At 37.7% G+C, this 11,633-nt stretch overlaps 3 protein-coding genes across 3 annotated transcripts; all 3 read left to right on the forward strand.

Moving 5' to 3' along the window:
- Positions 1-4,332: 4,332 nt before the first annotated feature.
- Positions 4,333-6,976, forward strand: DSM5745_06787 (DUF3723 domain-containing protein; the record flags this gene model as incomplete). The annotated part of the gene is made up of 4 exons (XM_026748803.1): positions 4,333-4,750; positions 4,829-5,019; positions 5,071-5,121; positions 5,171-6,976. The coding sequence occupies 4 exons, from the start codon at positions 4,333-4,335 to the stop codon at positions 6,974-6,976; spliced, it is 2,466 nt and encodes an 821-aa protein (XP_026603107.1).
- Positions 6,977-7,010: 34 nt separating this feature from the next.
- On the forward strand, positions 7,011-8,522 carry DSM5745_06788 (uncharacterized protein; the record flags this gene model as incomplete). The annotated part of the gene is made up of 1 exon (XM_026748804.1): positions 7,011-8,522. One exon carries the CDS (start codon positions 7,011-7,013, stop codon positions 8,520-8,522), a length of 1,512 nt encoding a protein of 503 aa, XP_026603108.1.
- Positions 8,523-9,436: 914 nt separating this feature from the next.
- On the forward strand, positions 9,437-9,866 carry DSM5745_06789 (uncharacterized protein; the record flags this gene model as incomplete). The annotated part of the gene is made up of 2 exons (XM_026748805.1): positions 9,437-9,491; positions 9,574-9,866. The coding sequence occupies 2 exons, from the start codon at positions 9,437-9,439 to the stop codon at positions 9,864-9,866; spliced, it is 348 nt and encodes a 115-aa protein (XP_026603109.1).
- Between the last annotated feature and the right edge of the window lie 1,767 nt (positions 9,867-11,633).

The following is an 11,633-nucleotide window of genomic DNA, read 5'->3' on the forward strand; positions in this document are numbered from 1 at the left end:
ACCTAAAAATTATAGCATAATTTAAGGTTAACCTTAAATAAATAAAAATACTAGCTATATTAACTAGGATTAAAAAACTTAAAAAAATTTAAGCTAAATATAAAAAAAAACTAAAAATAAAATATAAAATATTATTAAACTTATTATAATAAAGGCTGGAAAAACATAAAGTTTAAGCTAAAATAACTTATTAAACTTAATATTAAAAATTTAAATTTAAAAGTGCTAGTAAAACTTAAGCCTAAGTTTATTAATTTTTTTAAGTATTAAATAAAATTAGTTTTATAGCGTATTAACTCCTACTCCCTAAAAAGTATTATTAAATATATAATATTTTGTATATTTTATTACTTAAGCCTTGGCATGGTAAAATTAATATAAAAGCTATACTTAATTTAAAAAAAATAAAAAATAAAAAATTAATAATATTATTAGCTATAACTTTATTAAAAATAAAAACTTATACCTAGTAAAATAAAAAAAATAGCCTTTAAAATATAATTAATAAATTTTTATTAAAAATATAAATATATTAAATCTTATTTAAAAGTATAAGAAAAGGCAAGTACAATAAGATAATTATTTATTATTTAATTAAAAATAAAAATAAGACTTAACTTTAAGCTAAAATATATTTAATATATTTAAATAAAAATAACCCTAATAAAATACCACTTAAAAATTACTTTTTTAGCCTTAAGTTATAAGTAATTATTAAAAACTATAAACCTAAAAAGTAATAAGTGCTAAAGTAATAAAAAAATAAAATATTATTATAAAAACAAGGCCTTAATACTACCAAGCTATTATTTAATATAATAAAACTAAAAAATAATAAAAATAAATAACTAAGGCGCTAAAAAGGCACTAAAAATAAAATTAAATATTAACTTTAAAAAAGTAAGAAAATAGTAAGACGCTGTTATTAAATTAAATATATAATTAATTTATTTAAATACCCTTAATTATAATAAAAAACTTTGTTTTAATATAAGTTTAACTTATTTTAGTATTAAAATTTATAATATTAATAAAATAAGCCTGGTAGGCAAGCTTAACTTTTTTTAAAATTAAAATTTAGTAATAAATTATTAAACATGGCCTAAATTACTAAAAAAAAGGCAGAGGTATAATTATAAAAGGTTAATATTATTTTTTATATTAATAATAAAGGGATTTATTAGCTAAATAATAAAAAGCAAGGTATAATATAATAATACTTTAATATAGTATTAAAAATTTACTTTTTATTAATTTTTTTTATTTTATTAAAAAGGGAAAATTTTTTATAATAAGCTTTTTTTATATTTTTAAAGGCCTTTAGTAATTAAATTATAGTAAAATAGGTTTAAAATATAACTTCCTAGCCTTATTAAAACTTTTTATTTTTTTAAAAAAGCTTGACTCCTTTATTATCAATTTATAGGTAAAAAAATAATAATAGCTAATTAAAAGCTATAATTTATATATTACTTATTATTATTACTTTAACCTAAAAAATATAATAAATTAGCTATAAAATATAAAAAAAAATATTAAAAACTTACTAGCTTGTAAACCTTATTATAATAAAAATAAGTTTTATAAAAAATTAACACCATGGTATTAAACTTATAACTAAATTAAAATAATATATTATTATTATTTAAATTACTTGCCTTTAGTGTAAATTAAAAGTATATTAAGTATTATAACATAGCTAAATAAATAAGTATATATAATTAAACCTTATAAGTTTTACTAGCTTTTTTTAGGCTTTTTCTTTTTCTTATTATTTAAGGTGTTATTTTTTTACTTGCCCTTCCCTTTTAAATTACTAGAAAAACCTTTGCCATTCCCTTCCACGTTTTTAAAGGTAGTAATAATGGTTTTTAATAAAAAAAATAGATTTTAAATCTTATTATAGGGGCCATAAAATTAAATAGTTAATAAAATAATAAAAAAATAAGATATCGGGCTATAAGAAATTAAATAAAAAAATTAAAAAAATAAGCTAAAAAGATTAAAAAAGTTAAAAAAAAGAGATTGGGAAGTAAATAAAAATTTATTCTTTTATATTTAATTACTTATATAATATTAATAATATAGCACTATAATAACTATATTAATTTTTTTATTATTTATAAAATACTACCTATTTACAATTTATTAACGCTTAAATTAATAAAAAATAACTTAAAACTTTTATTATTTATTAAAATAGCTATTTTAGCTATTAAAAGCAAAATTATTTAAAAGTAAAATATAAATAAAAAAATATTATTTTAAGCCTTAAAATAACCCCGTATTTAATAATAAATTATTTTAAATAAAAAAACTAGATAATTAAATATAAAATTAAAGTAAAATAATAGTAAAACATGCTTATTATAAAAATTAAAATTATTTAAAAATTAGGTTAATTTTTATTAAAAAAGGGCTAAATTATTATACCCACGGGTGCTAAGCCCTAATAAAATAAAAAAGCTAATAAAATAAAAATTATAGTAATATTAACCTACTATATAATAGTAATATTACTACTATTTTAATAATATATTTAAGGCTAACACCCTAATAAAAAATAATTAAATAAAAGTTAGTTTTTATGCATCCTAGGCCTTAAGGTTTAATATTAATCCCCTATTAAATAACTCTCTTAGTACTTTGTTTTGTACCTAGTTAGCCTACTCAAGGTTTTCACAAAAAGTTAGTTTTTATATATTCTAGGCCTTAAGATTTAATATTAATCCCTTACTACATAGCCTTTTAGTACTTTGTTTTATACCTGGTTAGCCTACTCAAGGTTTTCACACCATAATTTGTTTAAACAAGCAAACATGTGCCAGAACTATATTTAAATATAATTTTATATTATACAATGGCTGGACTAGTTACATAAGGTAGATATAAAATATTTTTATTATAATTAGGGCCAGGCAAGCCAAAGCAGTAAGGCAGCTTCATAAATATTATAAACTATAAGTAAAAGGCAACACTTCTAGGGAAAAATACTTGCTTTTATTAGGGTGTTAATAAACTAAGCAAAGAATGTTACCTTCAAAAATTTAAATGCTTAGAAGTTTAAAGGCTAATAGTTAATGTTATTAACCCTAATTATTTTATTATTTATCTTATAACTCTGCATAAGTTGCATTATAATAGTAGCTATAGTATTAATTATAGATATTTAGGATTAACCAGGGGCATGCCAAACACAATATTCTAATGCTGCTATTGGCTTGTCAGGGATATCTTCCTAGTCCTTGAGCTTGAATATTACCTAGTTTAATAGTTCCATTCGGAGCCAGGAGGATGTTTGAGCAGGTCAAGCTGGTATGCTTAAAACCAGCTGTGATCAAGTGATGCAAGCCGTCAAGGATCTCCAGATGTTAGCAAAGTCATCCCACAATAACTATTATGTAACGTACCTGGGATATGATCGCACCTAGCATAGCTTGATCAGGACCGAGACTAACGGGGTGTTCAAGGGTAAGAGGACAATATTCCACCAAGGCGAAGAGCCTGTCCCCATCTTGATAACATTCTTTGGCGGAGAGGATATTTCCATGTTGGATGGTACGAAAGAGTCGCAGAATGTGTCTAGAGGACTCTGGGAGATACTCTCGGATTGCTTTCAGCCGATAAGGGCGAGATTTTTGCACGGCAGTAGTTACTTTGCCGGCAAGCTTGCAGCTGAAGACGGGTTGAAATGTATCCCAGGGAGATTCTTGGTCTCTCAAGATAATAGTTGAACAAATTTCAGAGTTAACGACTTGTGGAAGGCCAAATGTTTTGAGTGGACCTTGAATGGTTTTTCTGGGACAATTCGAATCGGGGTGTTTAACTCCGTTGCCTTGCCCAGATTGCGGGCTAGGTTGCACCTGTGGATGGGGTGGACTCTGGGGAAGGGTATGATCCTTTGAATCCATTGTGTCTTTTCATCAGTCTGTATCCTGGAGGAGACCAAAGAGCGATGGGTGGAGCTCCTGGCAAGTCCTAATGTTTATACAAATTCCGTGGCAAAACCCCGACCGGAAAGGACTGCCCGCCTATTTCTCAGTGAGGTGCGATGGCTATAGGATCGATTTAACTCCAACCCGCTTTAATATTCAGACATTGTGGTCCCCAGGGAGCCTGGACGTCGAACCGACAACAATAATGGGGAAGCGGTTGATTTGCGGATAATGTGGCGGGTACCAGCCCTGGAGCCTCGCTGGGGAGTTTTTACCCCTCGAAAACAGCAAACCCCATTAGGTTGCCGAACGCGATTAGACCATTTAAGCCCCGAGGGAAGCAAATTGTTTCTCTTTTTTATATATGAAAGCTCTTTGCTTTTTGGTGGCTGCCGTTATGGATCAAACGATGCTAACTCCCACAGAGTTCCAGTTAGCTCAGGAGAGGAGTTTGAAATACCTAGGTACCGCGAAAGTATTCATCAACCAGATTGTTCCACACCCATCCATATCCCGGGAGCTAGATCCTAAAAACGTGGAACGGCTGAGTGAGGTCTTCTCTCATGACGGTTGTCGACGGTTGGATATTCGAAACCATGTCGTAGCGGTTGTGTCACGACAGCATTTGGCTGTGGCGCTCCAAACAGCGGGAGTAACGGCTCGAAGCTTAAAGACTAGCCCGCCAGATCGATACCCTCTCCTTGAATTCCCAGTGGGCCAGATACAGTGCCTTCACGGCCAGCATCGTTTGGAGGCTGCAAAAGAACAGCTCCCACCTGCTGAACAATGGTGGGCGGTTGATCTCTATCTCGATGGTACGAATCCACCTACTCTGTCAACCTTTTCCGTGAGGCTATAATTGTCTCTTTCAACTTCTAATAATCCTAGTAAAGATATTAGTGCCAGCCTATTAACGGCCCTTGTGGACGAGTATTCGAATGAAAAGATTCCGAGTGACGGAGAGGTGTATCTTAAAGTTCGCCAGTACCAATATGAAGGGAATGCGCATTTCGAGAACCGATGGATGGCACGTCTCTCGCCAAACAAAGTCAAACGATTCAAGCAGCTTTCTTCACGAACCACAGTACGTGCCACCTTCAACCGACTGCGCATGATTCCCGCCTTATTATTACAGGGAATGAAATTCGGTTCGCTCCCTAGAGTTCTCGCAACAAGCTGTAACGAGGTATGTCCAGCCCTCACCTTAAACGTCTGCATCCATACTGAGCGAGAAGGAAATCGTTCATGGGTTAAGTTCATTGTTGGAGGAGTGGTCGCATTACTTAAGTTACGATCGTGAGAAGATGATGAAGCTAGACCCGCAGACCGTCGCCAGGCTGCAAGGCAAGGCTCCTGGAGTCTCTTCACGAGATGCGACAGAAGTGGAAGGCCTAGTTCTTAGTGGCGCAGTGTGTCAAAATTTCACCTCCTCTGAGCGCAAGGAGATCTGGAAGAGACTCAAAAAGAGGAAAACGATCATTCCCTCATTAGATCATTTTTTCCAAAATATGTGGTACCTTGAGGCATGCGCAAACTGCATGAAGCGGCTGGTGGTCCCTAGTAAGGATCACCCTTCCATCAAGATTGCCCTCATGCACATTTTCCAGCCGGATCGTGGCAATCAGTACTGCACTATCCAAACCTCAGAGATCGATTTCCGGCAGCAACCGGGCACTCAAACCGACCGGGCAGAGTTAGGGTATCGGCAACTTTGGCTCTACGCCATGCGTCACTATCCAAAGATGCCCAGACCATCCGGGAGTGATGACTTACTGGCCAAGCCAGATTGTGAGAAGGCTGACGATATGGTTCTACATGGCTTGGCTATGCTCGCACAGCGACTCGGGTTTAACTCCCCACCTATTCAGCAACTAGCCGAGCAGTCACCCGATCGCCAGATGGCACGCGACGTCCTGCTAAAAGCCCGGCAGCCAGGGTTTTATCGTTACGATCGTGAGAATTTCGAATCTCTTATGACTCGAATCTGTGATTGTTTTTCTGAGGCGATTCCTCTCGACCAGCAGTCCTCTCATGAGCTGATCAGGAACCGAGAACCTAAGCCCAAGGCGCGACGTGACCTTCCACACCGTAAGGACCAGAAGCGGGATTCTCCGTTCCTCTTTCTCGACAATTTGAACAGCAACAATCTGCATCTTGGCGGCAAAGTAACAACTTTGTTCGTAAGACAATGTGTTTATTTTGCCTTCTTTGGTCGCCTGCCAGACTCGCCACCAGTCAGGCCTGTGGGGAGCCCGTCCCTAGGCGATTCGCGCCCCGGCTCGCCACTCTTTATTCCCCAGGGTGGCTCGGACTTGGAAAACGTTCCAGCCGTATCTCCTAACCAGGGAAGGAATAGGGGCCGGGCTCATAAGCACAATTCTCACGAGGCTGTACGCAAAGAACGACGAGAGCGAAAGCGGAGGAAGGAGCGTCGGCGGCAAAAAGAGCGACGGGAGCGACGGGAGCTGCGAGCTGCAAGTCGATCGGAGGCCACTGAAGATCAGATTCCGGTAGTCCCGGAACCCACTGATCTCAATATGGAAGATGCTCAGTCTGATGCCCAAAGTGCAGATGTGTTCTCGCTTGAGAGTCACGAAGAGTTAATGGTTGACAACATAGAAGAGAATTACAACCCTGAGGCGGAAGAATCAGATCGCTTCCAGAGGGACTTCTACCGCGCTTCAACGGTCACTCACATAGAAATCGACGAGCTCTCGGAGGCAGCTTCTCATTGGGGCGATCGAACTCTCCCAGACGGAGCGGAAGAGCCATTCACCAGGGAGGCTCAATCTCCGACGGCGAATGATGATCGTAGAGAGTTAGAGCGAGAGCTCGAGTTAACGCTCGACCATATGAGTAGGGAAGCGGGGGAGCGGGCGGCGCAGGGAGACTCCGGGGCGGACAACACCCTCACCACTGAATCTACTCCGAAAATAGCGCCAAGCGGCCCAGACGAACCGGCCAGCCGAAGGCAGGGAGATAGGGCCAAAAGGTCCTACAAATGCGGCAGAGATCGCGCAGGCAAGCAAGGAAAGAGGTAAAATTGTCGCCGAACGAGATTCTCAGGACGTGGTCATGGAAGAACCACTCCGACGGGCGAGCGATGGAGAACTTCGCATTGCTTCAAAAGCGACTGAGCTGGAGAGGGTACGGCACGCGGGCATAGGAGCCTCAGCAGATGCCGCAACGCGGATCTCACAACTGGATGAGAGGCCGATGGAGCACGACGGTGAAATGGCAAAAGCCAGTGAAGATGTTGTTGAGGAAGCTGGTGACGAACAAGTGGACGACATACTCCAGGCCGACGCGGAACAGAGGACGATTGGAAACTGGGAGCTGGGTCAGCAAGTGGCTCTTGAGCGAGCGGCGACTTTAGCCCAGTTAGAGGCTTCCAATTCGCCGGCCAATAGGGAGGTAGATTCAAGCAACAAGCATCGGCCTGTCACTGAGCTTCATCTGTCGGATATTGTAATGCTGTCGGCAGGACAGGCCACTGAGACTTTCAGCGAGGCATCGATTCCACCGGAACACAACATCGACCCACAACCATCCGGAGAGGTGGCAAATGAAAGACCCCCAGTTCATACTCATCAAGCGAGTGCCGCAAAGCAGAGACAGCAGCCGCAAGCGAAACCCAGCAAGATCCAAAAGATCTCGACCGCGAAACCGACGGCGCGGGATGCCCACCACACAACCATGAGAGTCGAGGCTATCGATATTGAACTTGAAGAGGCCTTGGAAATTCCGCGATCGGAACGTATGTCCGTCGATGAAGGGGCCACAAGAGTGCGCCAGGTTCGCTTCGATATCTCTCACGAGGCGGCAGGGTTTGCAGCCACTCCGGAAGGGGAGGACTTGGTGGACCAAAGATTTCCCCGGATCTCACCGCCTGCGGTTCCGTCAGGCGTATCGACCTCTGGAAGTCAGACAGGCGATGTAACGGCGGAAAGTCAATTGTCCATGGTCCCAGCTAATTCGCCTCCAGCTGTGCCTTCCGAGAGTGCCACCGCCCTTCTCCCTGAACGGGCGAATCTGGCCAGAGCCGAGGGGGCTTTACCTGGCCATTCTGGAAAACGGCTGAAAGCGAGCACAGCTCGAGCAGAGAAGGTAGTTACTCGGCTTGACTTTGCGGACTGGGATGGTAATCTGGCGGAGGCGCCTGATGCTCCAGCGCCACCAGTGACGACGACGGCCACGCAGAGTGAGACCGAACGGCGCAGCAGAAAGAAGCTCACGCCACGGATTGTGGAACGACCGGCGCAGGATGTGCGACCGCGTCGGGCAGGGGCGAGTGATCAACCAGTTACGGTCGTGTTCCGTATTCGGGACGACAGCGGCAATTGGAGGACCGCGCACGAGGTGGTGATAGAAGGGCCAGACCCGTCAGAGGTGGAACGATTTGCGAGGAAGGAGGCGAGAAACCGACAGGCTACGTTCTATGACAAGAATGGGCGGAAGCTGACGCCAGCACAGTGTTTTGAGGCGGCGATTGAGGACGGAAGCAATATGATTTTTATGCAACTTGGCGGAGACCTAGCGATGGATGAGGACACGATGCGGTCGATAGCGCGAGAGGCGGAATTGTAGGAAGATCTATGTCATATCAAGATTTCAGTTGTATGCTCTTGGCCCACGGTGGCCTGCGAGCACTCGATTCATAGCCTGTCCTGGTCGTAGGCCCCCCGAGATACCGATTGTTTGCCAGGAGGCCCCGCGAGATACCAGTTGGTTGCCAGGCGGCCCAGCTGGCTCGCGGTCCGCAGCGGCTTGTGAGCCAGCACGGACTGTGGTCCCAGCAGGACAGCGGAGGGCAAGGTCCCGCGAGCCAACACGGACTGCGGTCACAGCAGGCCATTGGACGGGTGGGTCCCATGATCTGTTTCGGCCCGCAATCGTTTGAAGCTTTGGGTCACCCGCTCGAGGAGCCGCCTGGCCTTCTTTCCAATCTCATCAATCCTCACTGGCTTACGATGCGCACATGTTACCGATCCCGGGCTTGCGGACTCTGATGGGTTGAGAGTCTTGGGAAGATGTCCTTTGCTGACATTAATCTTACCTAAATATTGTTATTAATGGTAATGTTCAGCTATATTCACGTATACGAAAATTTAGTGACTCTCCAGTGTCGGTTCTTGCGCAGAGTATTATAGGTTACGGTAGAACAACAGCTCACATAAAGACCACGGTTGAAACAAGCATCCCTTACCCTCGCTGGGGAAAGATGACCTGCAGCCTTCGGCCAAGAGTGAGGGCGGGTGGGCTTTCGTCGAATCATTTATTGCTGTCCCCTCTGAAGCGGACCCACCTGTCGATTACCCCATGGAAGACAAGAGATCACCGGGCATATCCCCAATCTCAACAGCCGCCCCGAAAATAAAATTCCGTTATTATATTGGTTCATCCCCCGCTTCTCTCATCCCTTGTCTTTCTTTTTAGTCTCTTACGTCTCCTGCTGTTCGTCTTCTACTTCACAAGACCAAGAAACCCGATCGATGAAGAGAATGGAGAAGGACGGACCTACAAGTGTGTTGGGCCGGATGTCCTTGAAGCGAAGAAGTGCGCTGTTCTTGCCTTTGACTTACGCAGAGATGTAATAATCTACAAGTGGTGGAGGCCACACTGACAATTTAACCTGCAGGGACGGACCTCGAAGACCACGAGTTGACGGATGATGGTTTTGAACATGGTGACCTCGATAATTCCAAGGAAGAAGATTGGTGGACGGGGGATGAAAGCGAAGATTCGGAGTGTGAACAAGACATTGAAGAACACGAATATACCACCCTCGGTGATACGGCACGAACGGTGAAGATCCGACTCTTCTTGACCGACGAGGGAGTGGACCAGTCGATGTGGATGAAGACCTTTATTGCCGAATGCACTTATAATGGTGTTGTTGTTGCCACTGCTCTAGCCTGCTATATTGACTAAAAGGGCGTACGCTCTAAATTCTGGGAAAAAATGGAAGTGCCCAGCAAGGACATGTGCGATATTACTTTCTAAGTATTTAATTAATATGGCATAATTAAGGCCAAGTATAAGGATTATTTAGTGTAAAAAGAAAGTAAAATATGGGGAAACAAGCTTAATTATAGCCTTTTTTTATTTAAGGAGCTTTATATTGCAGCGGAGCTATGTTAAAAAGGGCTAGGTATAAGGTCCTTGGCCTTAGGGATTTGCAAATAGTGTGATAGGATGTAATACACCTAAAAAAAAGGTTTATAAATAGTAATTTTAAAAAAAATAAAAATATTAAAATTAATACTAAGGTTTAAATTTCTAGCCTTGCAAAGGCTAAATATTTTTAATATATATTAAATTAATACCTAAAGGCTAACTTAGCTATTTACAAGCAAAGCTATTTATAAATATTTTTAAGTTTTATAAAAAAGTTATATATAATATAATAAGCCTTATAACTACCCCTTTTTTTATAGCCTTAGTTTTTTAAGGCCTTATAAATAAATAAATATATATATATATATATATAATTTATAAGATACTTTTAAAAAACCCCTGCTAGTACTTAAAAAACCTTTAATAAAAAAAAATTATTATGTATAGTAAAAAAAGATATATTTTATTTATATTTTTTTTATATAGCTAAATCTTGCTAGTACCTTTTTTAAATATATTAAATTTTATTTTATAAAGCCTTTTCTTAATAATATTAAAATCTTATATAAAATATAAGCATGCTTATAGGTATTATTTATTTTTTATAAGTATATTTATTTAAAGTTTATAATTATTCTAATATCCTAGGCTTATATAAAAGTACTAGCTATATTTTATTTTTTTAATTAATTTTTTTTTTATTTATTCTCCTATAATTTTTATAAAAAATTAATATTTATAGTATTCTTGCTTTTTTATAGGTTATAATTACCTTTAATATTTATAAAATATTATTATTTTATACTTTTTTTAAGTAAGCTTAATATTAAAGCTCCTATTTAATCCCTTTTTTTTATATAACTTTTTTTATTTATAAGTTACTTGCTTTTTATAAGTATATTTTTTTAATTAGCCTTTTTTATTTTTTTTATTATATAAATATATTTTATAAGTCTTTTTTTACTAGGTTACTAGTTAAAATAGCTTGTAAAATTTTTTAATACCTTAAATAATATAATACCTGCTTATATACTTTAAATTTCTTACCTTTACTTACTTTTTACTAAGTATTTTATATATTTTATATACCCCTTTATACTAGTATTTACTTATTTAGCCTTTATACCTTATAAAAAAGTTTTATAAACTTTTATACTTTAAAAAATATATTTTATAAGTTTTAAATTTTTATAAAAATAAAGTTTTACCTTTACCTTTTTATAAACTTTTACTTATTTATAAGCTTTTATTTTTACCTACTTATAAGCTTTTAACTTTACTTACTTATAAGCTTTAATTACTTACTTATAAGCTTTTAATCCTACTCCCAAGCTTTTAATTTTATTTTATAAAATTTTAATTTTATTTTTATAAATTTTATTTTGCAAGCATAGCTAACTTATATATAATTAATTAAAAATAAATTTCTTTTTACTTTTATAAATAATATTTTATAAAATAGCTTTTATTTTTATTTTTAGCCTAGTTAATATCCCGCCTTTTACTACTAGCTAAGGTTTTAATATTTAGTTTAGGCTTAACTAATTTAAACAAGTTTTACTTAATACCTAGCTATCCTTT

This window comes from Aspergillus mulundensis (assembly GCF_003369625.1).
Source record: "Aspergillus mulundensis strain DSM 5745 chromosome Unknown scaffold_6, whole genome shotgun sequence".
NCBI classification, from domain to species: Eukaryota; Fungi; Ascomycota; class Eurotiomycetes; order Eurotiales; family Aspergillaceae; genus Aspergillus; species Aspergillus mulundensis.